This window comes from Erpetoichthys calabaricus, chromosome 9 (assembly GCF_900747795.2).
Source record: "Erpetoichthys calabaricus chromosome 9, fErpCal1.3, whole genome shotgun sequence".
In the NCBI taxonomy this organism is placed as follows: domain Eukaryota; kingdom Metazoa; phylum Chordata; class Cladistia; order Polypteriformes; family Polypteridae; genus Erpetoichthys; species Erpetoichthys calabaricus.
The window spans coordinates 92993050-93012296 of record NC_041402.2 but is presented as its reverse complement, the minus strand read 5'-3'; the positions used below and the strand labels follow the sequence as shown (position 1 = coordinate 93012296).

At 35.8% G+C, this 19247-nt stretch overlaps 1 protein-coding gene across 2 annotated transcripts; it reads left to right on the top strand.

Annotated features, from left to right (window-relative positions):
• Positions 1-563: 563 nt before the first annotated feature.
• On the top strand, positions 564-17983 carry gnb3a (guanine nucleotide binding protein (G protein), beta polypeptide 3a). Of its 2 annotated transcripts, none has more exons than XM_051931836.1 (9): positions 564-768; positions 4822-4959; positions 7150-7295; positions 12131-12194; positions 14718-14880; positions 15155-15221; positions 15378-15579; positions 15669-15885; positions 17466-17983. In XM_051931836.1, exons 2-9 carry the CDS (start codon positions 4903-4905, stop codon positions 17570-17572), a joined length of 1023 nt encoding a protein of 340 aa, XP_051787796.1. In that variant the 5' UTR covers positions 564-768; positions 4822-4902; the 3' UTR covers positions 17573-17983. The 2 variants fall into 2 exon arrangements, with proteins under 2 accessions (XP_051787796.1, XP_028665753.1); XM_028809920.2 differs by lacking the exon at positions 564-768 and adding an exon at positions 3966-4123.
• Positions 17984-19247: the final 1264 nt, after the last annotated feature.

Genomic DNA, 19247 nt, shown 5'->3' with positions numbered 1-19247 from the left:
TCAGATATACTTTCTTTTACATAAAACTGTTATGAATTAACACAGACAATTCCTAGAGGACTGGAGGGAAACATGGCCATCTTTACAGTGCAGAGAGAATATGTAGGCTCTGTTAAATCCTATCTTTATTTCAGATGGCAGACACGTTAAATTTTGGTCCTGCTTTATTCTAATTTTAGCTTCTGAAACAATCATATTTTCTACATGTATCTGGGCTGAGGTACATTTGTAGCCTAAAAGTATTAACTTCATTAATAACACACCTACAATTTGGATGCATCCAATACCTAAGGAACAGCTATAAACAACCCCATAGTCTTTTTCCTTAAGTATATGTAATAAGTAGGAAGGTGAAAAAAGTTATTGAAGTCAAATCCTATTGACACATATAACGTCTCTCAGTTTCATATAGCACCTTTCAAATCTATGTGTCTATTACTGGCTTTCTGCAGGACTTAACCTTATCACCTGATTCATGTTAAAGTACTTCTCTCTCTCTCTCTCTCTCTCTCTCCTTTTACCAATAACCCTAAACCCTCTCTGCAAGTCCATCTCTCCCTAAACCCTTGCCCCCCCATCTCTCTCTCTCTCTCTCTCTCTTTATCCTCTGTCACATCTGATCTCCTCTACTCATCCCTACCAATTCCCCGTTGTTCTCACAGCCGTAACAGTGCAAGAGACTGGGAGACTAGCAGGGGGAGTCAACCAAAACAGTACAACAACTTCACTGGAAGAGAAAAAGAAAGAAACGACACCCAAATAAGTAAGGTAAGAATCTACTTTTTGCTTCAGTCAGGAAATGCATTAGTCCAGCTGAGCCTGTGGATAGCACCTAGACTTAATAATCTTTCCATACTCGTGTGACTTGTTCCTTATCTATAGAACAACACTTCGCCCTACTCCACCCCACCTCCCCAAACTTCTTAAACATTAAATTAAGGAAATGTGTTTTGAAGACTGTAGTACCTATTTTAAATAAAACATAAAAGGCATTATATTTTGGAAAAAAAAAACGATTCCCTTGTTTATGGGCAGTTTTATTTTACTTGGCAGACAAAAATTTTGCATTACTCAGAAGAATAATGTTTGTTGCTAATGAAACATGTCATAACCTTAATGTTGAAGAATACAAGTATTTCAGTTTCTGAATTATAAATCTGTTTTCAGGGAATTGCAGGAAAAGACTTTCTTTAAAATAAAGAACTACATAGTTACAAATGCAAGATGTTTAGTTGACTAGTAGCAATGCCAACACCACTGTTTGCCTGTACAAATTTGTAATGCACATTAATAATAATGAGAGCTTGTTTTAACTGATAATGCTTAACGACATTATTTTAGCAGACAACACAAGCAACTCTTCCATGTATTTCATCACAATTCAACAACAGACAAAAAGAATGTAGTGACTTTGTGAGATACCAAAGTGGTTATGAGAAGAGATAGTCAATTAAGAAAAAAATCATCACTTGAGCTATAAGTATAATGAGACCATACATAATATAAACCAAAACCTACATGTCATGTGCCCTTTTCCATTGGGATGAGATAGACCTCCACTGTAAGTGCAAAAGATGGGCTACTTCAATGTCTGGTGAAATTTCATACCACTCATCTTATTTAGGACTTTAACAAAACATGATTTTTTAAACCAAGTGATTCTATTAAAAATACGCATAAAATAAAAATAAAATATTGCAAAAGTGCACCTGATGACTTTTTAAAGCATGGCACCTAATTTTGATTATGTACATTTAAACTTCTGCTTACTTATACTGCATTTCACCACTGAACAGAAATAATATGATTACTTATTATTTGACTGACACCTTCATCCAAGGCGACTTACAACAACTGAGATACAACTTGTGACATATCTTTTGTTTTTTCAATTGGAACACAGGCAGGTGATTTGGTCACACTGTGTCAGTAGAGGGATTTGAGCCCACAACCTAAAGGTTTTAAGTCCAGAGCTTCAACCATTACATCATACTACCTTCTAATATAAGTGTACAAGCTTACAAGAGACAAGCATGAGTTAGAACTTGCTTAATTCCACTCAACAATGAATATTTACTTAGAAAAGTCATTAACTTAATTAGATAGATACTTAACTTAGATAGATAGATAGATAGATAGATAGATAGATAGATAGATAGATAGATAGATAGATAGATAGATAGATAGATAGATAGATAGATAGATAGATAGTACTTGATGCAGTGCAATTTTATTTTTAACATACTAACTGATTTTCATGATGAGTCAAAATTAAAAATAAAGTAAAAGTCACCATAAATCTATATAGGAATATATTCATATTAAAATCAAATGCAACATATGGTGAAGAAAGAAGCTAGTCAAAAGGCAATAATTCCAATTTTTATGGTTTTTGTTTCAATTTTTATCTATACGTTTTGCAAGGGATTTTAAATACTTATTATATAAATAAAAGGCCAATTTGAAATTATGCACCTAATTTGGATTTCCTAAGTCATCTTAAACTATGTAATTTAGTTTTTTCTTATCCTGTAGTTTTTCTTTTTTTTACATAAACCATATGTATCTCTACTACATACTATACTATATACTACTAAGCAAACTATTTATTCTATAATATTGCCTTCCATAAAGCCCGAGTGCTGAGGACAGGAAAAGTTGACTACTAGAAAAATAATTACTGTCTATGGCTCTAGAATACCCTCAGTTCTGCTGTAAATCATATTTGACCTGGTTTTGATTTTTGCGTTATCCCCATGCAGATTGCATTTGCTATAATGTCCCTTTTATTGGCCCTGTATGAGTTTGCCCTGCAATAGATCGGCATCCATTCCAGTGTTGGTTCTTGACTCCAGCTTAAATGTTTTTGTGTAGGTTAGACTGAAAACAAATGATAAAAGGATGGAATTAAGTAGACCACTATGCTTTTCTTATGTTTTATCTATCCCTTTGCTTTCCATTCTTTCAAAACCTTTTAACTTTACAACAAACATTTCTTTAAGTACGCAGTTGTTCATTGGCTCACAAATCCAATGGCTCATCCCGCACCTGGTTTTTGTCTGTGTTAGTTTTATTCTCAAATCCTCAAAGATATATCCTAGGCTAACTTCCAGTTCCATATTTGCCAGGATGTGTGAGTGGGCTCTGTGTTGGACTGGCTCTCTGTCCAGCGTTGTACAGTCTTCATTCCCCTAGACCCCTGAACTGGATTAAGCAAATCTGAGAATGTACATTTTTGTTACAATTATATAGCAGTCTTCCTAGGAATGAACATACTATGCATATGAAGGCCTGCACAAGGAGCTCTCATTTTCAAGGCTTGCTATGAGTAAAATAAAATTTCCCTCCAAACACAAATTAAAAAAAAAAAAACAACTAAATGCTGAGATACCAATGAGTGTACAAGTAGCAGAGCATCAAAGCTAAATCTTCTGTCAAAGACAAAGTAAAGGCACCAGCAGTAAAGAGGAAATGAGTTTCCTGATGTTCATGACATTTTCAAATCATAAACTTGCTTTCTCTTAATAACTAAAATTGCTGTTGGCAGCAGCAGTCGACCTGGAAACCCATAATCTCAGTGAGCTGGATTATCCCAGGGTAAGGGGTGGGGCTGGAAGTGGCTGCTAAGCTGATTGACAGTTAAGAGCCACTTGAGGGGTACAGCAATTAAAAAAATAGGATAGGGAGTAATAGCAGAAATACCCCTTTGTCAGTGAACAGTAAATTAGGACAGCAAGGAAATATAAACACACTTCATGCTTCTTCTGTATTTCACATTTTTTTGTATTTCATATATTATTCAAATTTGTTCTTTGTGCTAATATTATTACGTTTATTTGTTTTTCTCTACACTTTATGTTTCTTAACTCCCTTTATCACACATCCTGATTGTCTGTTTTCATTCTTCTTTCTCTTTCCCTGCTCCCTCCCTCTGTCATTCTCTCTGAGATTCAACCAAATTTTAGTCAAATTAGGCATAACTTGTTAGGCAAGTACAGGAGTTTGACACAGACAGGGTCAGGAAGCAAATGGGAGAGGCAGCAGCCTTTAAAAGAAAGGTTTAGAAAAAGCATTAAAGAGAAAAGGGTCCTTTGAAGTAGAGTGGAAACAAGCAGACATCAAGGTAAGGATTATTTTATTATGATCAAATAAAGAATTTCTGTCCTCTGCTATTTACAATTTCCTTTCATTTCTCAGTATAATCATTCAAGCAGGGTAGTATCGTGCACTTCTACTGCATACATTGGAACACTACATTGTGTAGCAATTTGGCTTATTAGCCGTGACACTACTTAATTTTGTGATCTCCAATGGACTCCTTTCCTGTCCAGTGTTGGTTCCTATCTTGCACTGTAATACAGGGAGGGTGTCCCCCCACCCCTCCCCAGGGAGGGTGCCCCCAAGCTCTTTGTGACCTTTTATTAGAAAAAGCAGGTCTAGAAAATGAATGAATGAATGAATGAACCCAATTGTGGCTTTTCAAATTAATTGCTAACTGCTATCCTTCCCCAACAACTCATGTAACACTGGCATTCCTTGCACACTGGCAAGCACAGAGTTAATTCTTCCCAAATCAGTTTTGCATTATTGGCCTGCTATGCATGTAAATTATCAGGGCCCAGCCAATTCATTCTGAGTTGCCAGCAATTCATTTACATCAATATGCAAACTCAGGTGGAGGGGTTCTTGAGAGTGAGGCCTGCACAGTTGCGTATGACACATAAAGACATCACTCATATTTATTTCTGTTCTCTCCTTCTCTTTTCCTTCTGACTTTTGCATGAAGTTAAATTTATACATATGTACTATTTTCTCATGCAGGTCCTGCACTGAGGTTTCTTCCTTCTACTCTGCACTGATATCAGATTTTGTCCCAACTGACTGGCCTAAAGAGACGTGATAATGGGAGAGATTGAGCAGCTCCGTCAAGAGGCAGAATCACTGAAGAAACAGATTGCTGTGAGTGACCTGAGAAACTTGGGTAGACAGGCAATCACTGTCTGCATCTGTGCAATGCAATCCATAGTTCTTGTGATGAAATATAAAGTAGAGTGGTTGTAATAGAGATACTTGAAAGTAAAACATGTGGGCGTGGAGAGGAGATAAAGCTGTGATCTCATGAATGGGTTTATGTCAGGTACTAAGTGTTAATTGTAGTTAATCAGTGTTAATTAGGCCCTGCTGTGAATTAAATAACTACTTTTCTTTAGTATGTCTTGGCTATAACGATAACATTTAAAATAGATTCTCTATTGTAAATAAATACAAGCAGCATTGTCCTCTTACAGAATGAAACATACCACACTGTTTACACTTACAAAAGGGCCATCTAACTCTTAAGTCTGAAAACCCCTTCTTCATATTTATTATCATGCGGAATCACCGCCAGCTCTGGCAGCATGGGGCATAAAGCTAAGACCAACCCTAAGCCTTGCTGCAGTGAGGTATTTAGAATTATTTATTTAAATATCTCCTGTAGCTGTGTTCACTTAGAAAACCTGTCAGTTTTTTTTTTTTTATTATTTGCAAAAGGGTGTTCGTCAACATTGATTTCCTCAAAAAAATTAATTGAAAAACACTAGCCTACCTCTTGAAAATAGTACCTCTTGAAGCAGCAAATGCTGCTCCCCTCATAGTAATAATTATATGTTGACTCTGTCAGAAAAGTAGCCACTATGCAGAGCCACTTCACATACTGGGAAATGATTCAAAGCCCCTTAGTGACAAAAATGTTGTCACATACAGAATAAGCAAAACTGCTAGATAAGCTTCAGGGTTCCTGGAGTTTGCAGTATTTGTCTTGTTCTTTCTTCTTAGAACACAAAACTCTGTAGTGTTTAAAGATTTTATATATAATATATATACAGCCACGTGGGCCTACAATTTTCTTGTGAAAAAGTTCAGGGCTTTACAGATATCTAAGTTTTACAACAGTTATGACAATATGTTGCAATTGTATGTTTGGCACTGCATTTTGAAAATTCTTGCTGTCTGGATACATTCTAATCAACACTTAGCAAAGCCAGACCTCTGACCAAGTGCTGCAGGCTAGCAAAGAAAGGTATATTTTAGAAATGCTCATTGAACCTAGTTAACACTGTGTTTAGAGGACAAAGTGAGGACCTTAGTACCCCATCATTCAATCAATCAATTATTATTTTATAATGTCACTTTCCTTATTAGCACTGAACCTGATCCATCACAAGCCATGGAAAGACTATTGTAACACATATCCACAGCATTACGGTGTAGATACCATGACTACAAGAACAGTCTTTTACATCAAACACTCACTCATACTGGGAAAAACTAAGCTGAGATGAATGTCTTTGAGGACAATGGTGAAAATCGACATGCACACAGGAATTAAACACGTCTTTGGGCCTGCAAGTCAGTGCTCTGTGAAACAGTATGCTACCAGGTTGCACTAGTACAAATCATGCTACAAAGAAATTACTACTGCAACTCAAAAACAATCAAACAATGCAGGAAAAATAATACAGTGCAGTAGGAACAAACAGTACTTTAAAGCAAAGAGAAATACAGGTGTGAAAAGAAATAATACAGCGTTACCCACCTTATTAAGAGAAAAAAAATGACAATTCAACAGTACAATGAAGAAAAATTACCTTCAGCTTGGTTTGGAATGGCAGGCATCAAAAATGTCACAGGGACAGAATACACTATAGACATACTGTATATTGATACCATATTTCATATTCAGAGGTATCTGGATATCATATCAGAATTTTAATTTTTGGTGTTATTATGTCTTAATAAAATCCTCAAATGGCTTCAGAAATATAGGATTCCCTGCTTTTAGTGGTGCAGGAATTAACTGAAGGTTTTAAAACCCACAACACAATTAATTGCCTTGAAATATCACAGCAATGATGGATGTTGTAGTTTTGTTACTTTTCTGCAAATGAAGTGACAAAAATAATGTTTAAATAGATAATGCTAATCGTTTAGAAAAGATACTTTATATAAATAGTAACAATAATTATCATCATCATGTGACACTGAAAAATTATAATTGCAAAAGTAGAATTAAGAAATTGATAGAATTGTCCAAATCAGTGAATTAAAGGTGGCATTAAAAACTACTGAAAAGAATCTGTGAAATGTTGCACTTTTTTTGATCTACAGGAGGCCCGTAAGGCTGTGGCTGATACAACACTTGCGGATATTGCTGCAGGAATAGAAGTTGTTGGACGAATTCAGCTGAGGACAAGAAGGACCCTACGTGGACATTTAGCTAAAATATATGCAATGCACTGGTCAACTGACTCCCGGTAAGATTGCCTAGTTAAATGTGCTTCCCATGGCTATGAAACATATGGCTTATGGATTTAATGTTTTTTATTACTTCTACTGTTATATGAGTATATGTTATAGATCCATGCAATTTCTGAACTCTTTCCCAATACAGTGTGACAGGTTATTAAAGTGTATTCTGGCAGCAACAGTTACAAGAAAGGACATTGCTCTGCACAGCATGTTAGTCCATTGCATAACACCTTCAAAATAACACAGAAGTTCTGTATATTTTGATGAAACATTTGAAAAGATAGCGGACACACAACCACTCAGGTGCTGATTCCTATCTTGTCCCAAAGCTAAAACTGAATCAGGCACTTTCAGAAAAATGCTAGATATTTTTAGAAAACACTTGTGATAATATGGTCATTCTTATACTTCATTAATACATGGGCTGATTGTAATGTATTTATTTAATATATAGGAAGTTATACAAAATATGCAATGTATTGGTTTGATTTTTACAGTACAATAAACTTGAAAATATACTTACCAATATCAAGCAATTACTATTTCTATGTGGATAAAACATTTTATGCATTTTTAAATCATGTACCATCTTACTTTACATAGCATTAATCAATATGCAAATAATACACATTTACAAACTAATAATTGTAATTAATTTTACTTTTAATTATGCTATTTAAGTCTATCATCCACTATGAGATATTTTATGTAACAAATTAGGGTTTTTATAAGGCTTTTAATGCAATATAATTTAAAAATAATGTATGTTTATATATTTTAAGTATTCTAGCATTTTAGAAAATGAAAAAAACAGATTATTTACAAAACATTTCCAATGCATATTTATAACTTTGGGTCGATTTTATTAAGTTATCGTATACACAACCTGTATATGTATATATGTGTGTGTGTATATATATATATATATATATATATATATATATATATATATATATATATATATATATATATATATATATATATATATGTGTGTGTGTTGTGTGTGAACATTACGCATTTGGTTATTTTGCATTTTTGCAGCTGTGAAAAAATACAGGATTTAACTTAATGTACTTGAACAAAGTCTAACATGGAAATTTTTAAAAAGCTTAGCATAACAGAAATTAAAAGACAATGGAAAAGGCATTAAAAGGCACTCTACCACTCTAATAATACATATTATTTTATGGCACCTTCATGACAATCAAGTTAACCTTACAAAGCATAAAATCAATAGTAACCATAAAAAGTAACATTAAAAATATCAATAAAATAAAGCATTATATACTGTATAATAAATACGAATCAAAGCCTATTCATTTTCTGAATGTGGAGTGACTAATTCATTGTCCCATTAGCTTGGAGCCTGTCTGGAGGCAGCCAGCGTGGATACACGAACACACATGGCACATAGGGGCAATTTAGAGTCACCAGTCAGTTTAAAATTTCTCAAGGAGAACAAGTAAACCAGATATGACTGGACTGGGATTTGAACACAAGATTCATGGGTTGCGAGTGGGCAATGCTAATCATTACATCCTAAAAAATTAACAGTGGTTTATGTTATATAGGCTTTTGTTTAAATTCGAACATTTTCCTCAGTGGATGTTTATAATGGCTGGGTGCAGAAATCTGACATTTAAAAATGCTTATATATTTAAAAAATATATATAATAATTCAAATAAAAACCGGTCCATCCGTTTTCCCGGCCAGATTCTGGGTAATAGAGTATGCTATACCTGTACCATAAGGTCCACGCAGGAACAAACGCTGGATGAAACTTTAGTCTCTACCAGGCCTCTAATATGTTTCGCCTACCAACCTAACCAGATATCGTTCATAATGTTGCATTCGCAAAGCATTTACATTTACACCATACAGTATACAGTACAAGGCAAATTAATGAAAACCTGGTTTGCCAAAAAAAAACCTTTTGAGTAAACACTTCGTCCTCATCAAACGATCTCGCTCGATTCCGTATTTTTGTCGGTTTTCTTTCCTTTTCCTCCGTATTTTATTATTATTATTATTTAGTTCTTTTGCAACTTGGAGAAGTTTTACCTGAGAATTTCCGGACCCATAGCGTTTACCCGGAGCCCACAATAGGAGAACGCTGATTTAGCCACGCCCAACTTGTATGTGCTAATCAAGTCGGGCATAGTTTTATTTTTAACCGCGATATGGTTCTTAGTCCATATTTTTTCTGTTAAAACTAGTGTTGTGTTCTAGTGTATTATTATTTAAAGCTTGGGGTACAGTCAATGCTCACTCAGTACCTGCAGTATCGTGCACGCGATAAAACCCTTATTTGGCTCCGTACTCGTAGCCCTATATTGAAATAAGTGGGAGCGGAAAATTGATTAATTTTCTCTTTACTGTCATCGTTCCAAGTTAAAGTGGGATTTCACCGTTTAATGCTGGATTACAGAGGCAACGCTTTATTTTTTTTTATTATATTTTTTAATTATAAGCAGCTTTCAGATTTCTCGGGTCAGTATTACTAATTTGTCCTGCCCTAGCTGAAATACCACTGAAATAAAATAGCAGTTTTTATTAGCCATGTTTCTTTTTTTCTGCTACAATTCCACAACCTACTTTTTTTTCCAAAAGTATGTTGTAGAACAGGTTAACCGAGCACTCTAAAGTATGGGTGTGAGCTTAAGTGTGGGCAACGATCGACTGACCTCCCAATGATGGGTCCCAGTCTAGCACTCGATACTGCTCGGTAGAGTGTAAAACGATTCAGCACTGGACTACGCAGGTTTAAAAAATGGATCGATGAATGCCTTTTCCTCTCTCCACCTGTGTTGTTTGGTAAAGCAAGGGAGACCATCCTCATGGAGTTTTCGCATTGAGGACCAGTGTGTGTGTGTGTCTGTGTCCTTCGTGGACTCCTTCCATGTGAAGCCTGAAAACTATGAGGGCTGATTGAGATCATTTATGTTAGGTAGTATGGTACGGCAGCTGCACCATGGCAGACAGGGAGAGGCTTCAGCGAGTAGTAAAGGCAGCACAGAAGATCATCGGCTGCCCTCTCCCCTTCCTGATGGACATTTACACCTCCCGCTGCCTCAGTAGAGCAAAAAACATCATCAAGGACAGCTCCCACCCTGGCTCTGATCTGTTTGACCTGTTGCCCTCAGAGAGGCGCTACAGGTGCATCAAAACGAGGACAAACAGACTCAAGAACAGTTTTTTCCCAAAAGCCATAACCATTCTAAACTCACATATGCACTGACTACACAGTCTAATCCCCCAACCCCTGGACTTCCTTCTGTCCATCAACTGTGCAATATCCAATATCTAAATGGTACTGCTAATAACTGTGTAATATCTGTATACTGTATAATAGCATTACTCTCAGGGTCCAACATCCACTACTTACTGCACATGATCATCATTATTGTGCAATACAGTATTTAAATTATGTGCAATAACCCAATAGGGCAATAGTTATTTATTCTTTCCAGTATGTAAATAATGTACAATAACTCAATAGTGCAATAGTTATTATTCTTTCCATATGTATATAGTGTTGCAGAACTTTTTTTGCAACTTTTCGCACCATTTGTTTATTTGTTTATTTACTTGTTGTGTTCTACATATATGTCTGCACTGAAGGAGCTGCTTTTAATCTCATTGTACATGTGTATAGTGACAATAAAAGGCATTCTATTCTATTTTATTCTAGAATGCCTAGAGGGGCTGGGTGGTCTCGTGCCCTGGAACCCCAGCAGATTTTGTTTTTTTCTCCAGCCGTCAGGAGTTTTTTTTGGTCTTTTCTGCCTCTCCCTGGCCATCAGACCGTACTTTTATTCTATGCTAATTAGTATTGCCTAATGTTATTTTTATATTTTGTCTTTTTTCTCGTTCTTTATCCTGTAAAGCACTTTGAGCTACATATTTTGTATGAAAATGTGCTAAATGTTGTTTTTGTTGAAGGGCCTTGGAGTTTTTGTGCAGTTAATGTGAAGTGGGAGATCCCCAGTTTAGTTTTCGCGCTGTCTATGAGTACTCGGAACGCTGAACAGGAGGAAGAAGGGCTGGGCTCTTGAAGATCAGGGGCTAAGTCCATAGATAGGTTGGAGGTAGGACTCTCAGAGATCAGGGGCCACGGCGCTAGTAGACAACACGCCACTGCAGTATAGTGAGATTTATATTAAAAAAATTAAAAACATAACAATTTTGACATATTTTTGCATGTAAAACTCTATACTGTAATTTTTCTTTTTTTCTGTGGAGTTTGTTCCTTTAATTTTATCCAAATGATAATAATTAACGATGTGTGGGGTAGACAACAGGGCAAAAAAGAGAATGAGGAAAGGATGCAGCTACTTGGATCTCAGCCCCACTTGCAGGTACTGTATAATAAATAACATCGTAATTAACCAAAATACCCGGAAAGGAAGAGTGGGCTACAAGAACCAAGTTTGCCTACCATTATAGAATACATCCAACCAATTTCTGTACCCACAATTTATTTTCAAAATATTCCCAATGCACATTAATAACTTTGCATAGATTTTATATGCTAAATTGGATATGTGTAGAATATGTGGGATTGTATTCCAACATTAGGCCACAGGTACAATGCAGCATCCAACCCTGGATTGGACGGCAGGCTATCACAGTGCAAACACACACACACATACACTCATGTTGAATGTTACAGTAACCAATTAATCTAACATGCATATTTTTGGGATATGAAAGGATAGCCAATGTACTGCAAGACATGATTGTAAAGGTATGAAATAGAGATACATTCTGTGGAGTGTTTTAATCAAATATCAATTCAAAAAATGAAGAAATCTTACCAGAAACTCTTTGTATTTGCAGGCTGTTGGTCAGTGCCTCACAGGATGGCAAACTCATTGTCTGGGACAGTTACACTACCAATAAGGTATGTCTATTTTGTGAGATCTTTTTTTGTTTGTTAATAAGCCTAATAAGCCTAATTTACTGCAAACCCGAGGTAACAGTGAATTTATATAAAGTGCTTCCTAGCTGAATAAACCCAGCAACTTGATTGTGTTTCACAGCAGATAAATCACAAATATAAAGCAATCCCTTTATAAGGATGTACATCCTTTAATAAAAAAGTAGCAAATGAGCATTTGTCTTGATATGCGGGGAGCTCTGGTGTATTTGTCTCAAGTCTATTCTCAGTTCCTGGATGATTCATTGAGACATTTGGAAGAAATGTGATTAGAATAGTTATTAGAGTAGTATCACTCACTTTAGGCATTGAGACTATGATAATCATAATACTTGCAGTATTAGGTATAATGAAGTAGAGCTTAATATAAAAGGTGGCAGTAGAGTAGTAAAGTGATATGTTAATGTTTCACCACCTCAGCAGCTCATTTAGTTTTTTGCCTGTAGACTGCGTTTATCCAAACAGTGTTTTTTTGAACTGATTAAATCAAGGTCAAAGTCACTGTAGAACCAATCTGTTTATTACACAGCTGCAGATGACAGCCACAAGGATTATTTTAGATTGATTTTTATGCAGTACATACAGTGGCACACCCAGTTGCTAGCCTCATGCAATAAGAATATATGTTTTTATTAAGAACTGAATTTTACTACAGCCTTGTTCAGAATAGATGGTAACCAAACCATAATTGTTGTCATAATGGCATTTATGACATGCCTGCTTATCTAATACTAATTACTAATAACTGTTTTAGGAACTGTTTGCTGTACAGCATAAAATTATTTTAAATTTGAGCTAATCTTTAGATAAATAACTTTTATCAGGATCGCCAGCACACTACAATAGAAAAAAAAAATCTGGCCCATCCTGCTCATCTTGTTGCCAAAATGCCACTCATTAGGATAAATGGTATTAAAATGGGTGGAGGGATGAATTGACATTTTTAAGTAGTAATTAGAGTACCTTACATTCTTCAGGCACTTTTGTGGTGTGGGCCACCCTATCCCATAGAAATATAGAGTTAAATGCTTTATTGAGAACAAAGGAGAAGGGTGACAGAGGAACAATGTAAACATATGCCATACAATGGCATAAACAACATCTATAAGCTCAACCAATGTCCTGATCCTTTTGTAGAGGTAGGGACAGCTTAGATACTTTCTCCACACCCACAAACACCAATCCATATTACCTTACACTCTCTGTGACTTCCAAAGAAGGATATACGAATCAGGGAAGTTATAGGTTAAGTATGTCTTTCCATTATCATAACATGCTATTCTAAACTCACTTAATCTAATGTAGGTTTGCAGCAGGCCAGAGCCTAAGTCCAGCAGGACTGGCCATAAGGCAAGGACAGCCCTAAACAGGGAGCCATTCCATTGTAGTTCTCAATTTATGACATAATCAATTACATATAGTGTTCAATCTGGAATCACTAATTAATTTTTTTGGAATTATTGGCACAAAATGGGAATAACCAGTAAGAAATCCAATATAGAGAAGATAATGCAGAAGCACAGGATTCAAACCCAGGATCATTAGACCTTCCCCACATTGGTTTAGCTTCCTGTAAATTAAAGCACCTATTGTGTACTGACTAACAGCTGCTGCAATAATAATAATAATAATTCATTACATTTATATAGCGCTTTTCTCACACTACCACAATTTTGACATCAGCCATTAAACCAGCAAAATACCACCCCACCACACTCCCCCCAGACCCCACACAACATCCACATGCAGTGCCTACTATATCAGTCTTTAATTACTAAGGCACATTCCCAGGATTTCTCTCTATCCAAAAACAGACAATTGGATTTTCAAACATGCTACTGAGGTAGGACAAACTCTAATCACCAGAAATATCTGAAGAAGTACCATGTATTTACTGTACATGGTTTCACAATGGTGTATTGGAAAGGCAGTGAATAGTATTTACATTAATAATAGCATTTTAAGGGCTTGTTTTATAGCAGGGATACTTATGTCATTTCCTTCACAGTGTAACATGTTTTCAGTTCTGGTTTTAAAAGAAATAATATGAAAACAGTAATTTACATGTCATTTCAGAATTATGTTCTGGAGATAATAAAACTTATTCACACAACACACTGATCCTGTTCAGATCCAAATCTGGATAGAGTCAATGTCAGTTTTTTCGGTGTATTCTACTTCTTACCTATGTTTTAAAGATATGCACATTTAACAGATTATGATGGGACATTTATATTTTTTGATCAGATGACAGAAGTCAGATTACATTGCCATACAACAAACAGCACACAGACTACACACAAAAAATATTCGTGGAAGTGACTGCTTCCAGGATGATGGCTGCCTGCTGATAAAGCATGGGTAAAGATTAAAGATGACAGCCCTTTATCCAGTAATCTCCTAACATCCATATGCTCTTGGGCACTAAAGATGGCAAGGTTTTGAGATTTGAGTAAAGCATGAGATAAATTTCTTTCTATATTCTAGGTCAATGCCATCCCTCTTCGCTCCTCTTGGGTCATGACCTGTGCTTATGCTCCATCTGGGAACTTTGTGGCTTGTGGAGGGTTGGACAATATGTGTTCTATTTACAATCTAAAAACCCGTGAGGGAAATGTAAAGGTCAGCCGTGAGCTAGCTGCCCACACAGGTAAGCAGAAATAGTAAATTATTAGATCATTAAGCTTTATGTTGCAGCATGAGTGATGCTCATTAGAAATTATGAATTAATGTAGCTGCTATGTTTGACCATGTCCATGTTTAAAGTTATGTATTTTAAAACATTCTTGTTCATCATGGCACTGGAGAGAGGTGACATGTTGAATGTTGGTCGGACACAACAGTAGTAACATCATTAAACTTTTAGACCATATACCCTTGTTTGACTGAATTTAATTCTAAACTTTTGTCCTTTTGTTTGGCAGGTTATTTGTCCTGTTGCCGGTTTCTGAATGATAATGAAATTGTGACTAGCTCTGGTGATACTACCTGGTGAGCAACAATGGATTTGAACTATATGGTAGTTGAGAATATTGTCAGCGCATAACAGAGGGGGAACACTGAATAATACACCAGAATTCAGGGTTAAAAAATGAAGATGCATCTTCTAATATCGCCAGTGCATTTTTTTTTTCTTTTTTCTTCTAGTGCATTGTGGGATATTGAGACTGGAACACAGAAGACAGTTTATACTGGCCATAGTGGAGACTGCATGAGCCTGGCAGTATCACCAGACTTCACCTTCTTTATTTCTGGGGCTTGTGATGCGACTGCCAAACTTTGGGATATCCGAGAGGGCTCCTGTCGACAGACATTTTATGGGCATGAGTCAGACATCAATGCTATTTGTGTGAGTTTGAACCTGTGTTTTAGCATCTACTTTCATGTATCCAACTGTCTTTCACATGAATTCCTTTATTTTCTTTCCCCGATATTCAGTTCTTCCCAAGTGGCCAAGCCATTTGCACTGGTTCTGATGATGCAACTTGCAAACTTTTTGACTTGCGTTCTGACCAAGAGCTGATCGCATTCTCACATGAGAGCATCATCTGCGGAATTACATCTATTTCTACTTCTCGGAGTGGGCGTCTCATCTTGGCTGGTTATGATGATTTCAACTGCAACATCTGGGACACACTAAAGGCAGAACGTGTCGGTGAGTGCCTTTGATACTATAACTGCTCTTTCTTGCTGTCAGTGGCCATTTACAACTATCATGCAAGTTCAATGTTTCATCCACCTTTATTACATTCAATTCAACTCATTATTTACACAACGTTTTTAACTGAGTGCAGGCATTTACTGTTTTGACAAGTTCTTAGGGAAAACGCAAGTATAGATTAGACAAACTACTAAATACAGAATTAGTACACATAAAGACATAGATTTGTTAAAACACACATAAAACAAAGTAGAAACTGATTAAATGGAAACCAACTATATCTGTCCATTAATTAATTGTTGAACTATGGCAGGTTGATGATAACAGAGAGGAAGATCATTGCACAGATTAAACAAAAGGATTCTGGTTTCCAGTCTGATCCGTGTTTGTTGTTTTGAAGGTCCATTTCTAGTCTGTAGCCTAGTAAAAATCAACTTTGCTTGTCCTTAAAGACTTAAGTGTATTGAATATGCCTGCTTTACTTTCATTTTTTTTTGCAGTTATATAGGAGATGTTCTGTTTTTTTTTTTTTTTTTAACATATTGACTCATACTCTATATTCAAAACGGTTATAATTGTTGCTTGGATTTTTAAGGCTATCCATTCTTTTTTTCATCCATTCTTCATTTATGCAAATGATTAATCCAGTTTTTGGGGTCTGGGGCATTGACTTAAAACATTTTAAAATGTGTCATGTTATTATCTACATATAGAATGTAAAGTTTTACATAAAATATGGTTTCAATTGTTGATAGGAAAAAAAGACCATTTGTCAGCTAAAGTATCCCATGTTTTAAGATATCTTCTTTAGCCTTCCTCTTCCATACTTACAGGAGGTGAGCCCAAATAGGGTCTTTCATTAATGCTCACAGAAACAGTAAATAAAAAGACAACCACTAGAATGTATTATTATCCGTCTTTGTTCTACTAGATGTGTCATTTCCAGATACACCTGCATTGGAAGTTGAGGGTTGATATTTTGTTACTTTCTTCATTTCAAATTGCATACAACAGTTTTAATCTTTACAAATGGTGTGTCTCTCACAAGTACTTTTTTCCCCTCATCTCAAAGACATTATTCTTAAGCTCCCATCTGTAACCCTAAATATGAAGAAATAATTTACTAGGGAAAAAAAACAAGCTAATACTCTGTTTACAAAGGTCTTTTTAGTCAAATAAAGGGGAGCAGTGTTTTTATGATGTACGAACTATTGCTTTTGACACTGAATAGGTTATACTTTAACCTTATTTAGGAATATTGGGTTATACAGGCTGCGGTGGGCTGGCACCCTGCTCAGGGTTTGTTTCCTGCCTTGTGCCCTGTGTTGGCTGGGATTGGCTCCATCAGACCCCCATGACCCTGTAGTTAGGATATAGCGGGTTGGATAATGGATGGATGGGTTATACAGGCAATGGAAATAAAAACGTGAGTTTTTCAGCCTGGATGAGTCTTTTCCTGGTACCCAATGCAACTTCCCCTTTAAATGTTAATACAGTGCCTCTAGGGATTTTCTTCACCCACATTAGAAATCATTTTACAATTCTGATAAATATCCTTTTTCTTCAATTCACAGGAGTGCTGTCAGGTCATGACAACAGAGTCAGCTGTATCGGTGTGACTGCTGATGGCATGGCTGCCGCCACAGGATCCTGGGACAGTTTTCTTAAAATCTGGAACTAAGACGACAATTTAACAGGACAACAAATCAGAAACGGATGTCGTCTATCACTATTAATCTCTGACTGAAAATGGTCAAAGTTTGCGAAGAATGAAACCATATTCCTGCAGTCCTCTTGGCCAGTAAAGGTCCAACAACCTGACTGCATAGTTTAGTGAAGTTGAGATGTAGAATTGATGACAGATGCTTAAATGATACTTCTCTTTTTTACTGTATAAGTTTCTTTCTTGACCAATGTACATTTATGCATCTGACCTTCTACCCTCACTTGTCACTTCTGCGTCAATTTCCAACTGCCAGTTAGAGATGAAAAAAAGGTTAGGATTTCAAATGCATTGGAATGATGTAGTTGTTCAAATGTAGCTGACCAGTTGTGTGGGATTTTAAGTCTGGCATTATAATTATTTTTATTTATTTATTTTTTTGTGTATGACTTAAGTGGTATCATTTCCATTTCAGTCTTACAAATATGATTATATTCAATTTTTTCTTAATAGGTTTGATTCTGGCAGGTAAAAATATTGGACATAGTTCCACAATCTATTTAATTCATTCTAGAATGAGTTTCTTTCCAAAATGGCAAGGTTCCATATTATTTTTTTAATCCAAATTTACCAGGTAATCAAAGTGGTTTTTTTTGTTTACCTATATGCATTTTTAAAATGCACATTCACTTAATATTTCTCATGGGGTTTATATAGTTGCAGAATTAAGTGCAAAGCCATTTGAGAATAAGATCCACTGAAATTGCTCTGTCATTGGCTTACTTAAACAAGTGCTTATAGCTTCTGTGGTAGAGAAAAATGTTAGCTGAAAAATATGGGTATAAAATTAAATCTTTTTAAATATATCTGGGAAAATCCACATTTAGTCAGTTTCAGCGAAGGAGGCATTATGCTGTAGCACTGAAGCACAGCTTTCAAATTAGAGATACATTTGAGATTAAGGGCTAGATTTGCAGCCTTTAACAGTACATTAATCCCAACGAATCCAACAGGCCTGTGCTCACAGATTTGAGTTGCTAGTCTGCTACCATTTCTGTTTCTAAAGGCAATGATTAAAGAGGTTACACTGTGATTTGCCCCAGCGAACAGCATCCAATTCTAGACTCTGTCACAATGGGGCATTTGTGTATTCTACCCATATTCATGTGGGTGTGTCTTTTTTTTTTCTTCTTACATCCTTAACTCATGAGTTTGGTGAATTGTATATAAACTAAGCTAGCATTTACTAAGTGCAAGTATGAGTATTTCATCTGAGATAGGCTGGCATTTGATCAAGAGTTGGTTCCACTCTTGGAAAAAGCGCCCCTCTAATGCAAAATTAAAGTTAAAAAATAAACAGGCTATTAAAAACAACTGAATACTAAGATTTATTAAGACAATCTGTAAACCATATTGTCAGATGTGTTATTGCTAATTTGTAGTGTAGCTCAACTTTGACAAGACTACCATTTGCCATCCTTTCAGTTTATTAACCTCAAGCCTCAAAATCCAAACTTGTTTTTATGCCAGTCTAACAGGTCTTTTATCTCCTTCCGAGCTAGCCATCCATATAACTCCTAATACTAATGGATTCTGGCTTCACTATAATAAGAACTATAAATGAGGCAATTGTGAACTCGTTGACCTTGTTTCCCAGTAACTTATGACAAATCACTTTAAGAAATAAATAATT

Coding starts and splice junctions, on each gene's coding strand:
- gnb3a (XM_051931836.1), top strand. CDS start 4,903: ATGGGAGAGATTGAGCAGCTCCGTCAAGAGGCAGAATCACTGAAGAAA. Junction 4,960..7,149: donor CACTGAAGAAACAGATTGCT/GTGAGTGACCTG, acceptor TTTGATCTACAG/GAGGCCCGTAAGGCTGTGGC. Junction 12,195..14,717: donor ACAGTTACACTACCAATAAG/GTATGTCTATTT, acceptor TCTATATTCTAG/GTCAATGCCATCCCTCTTCG.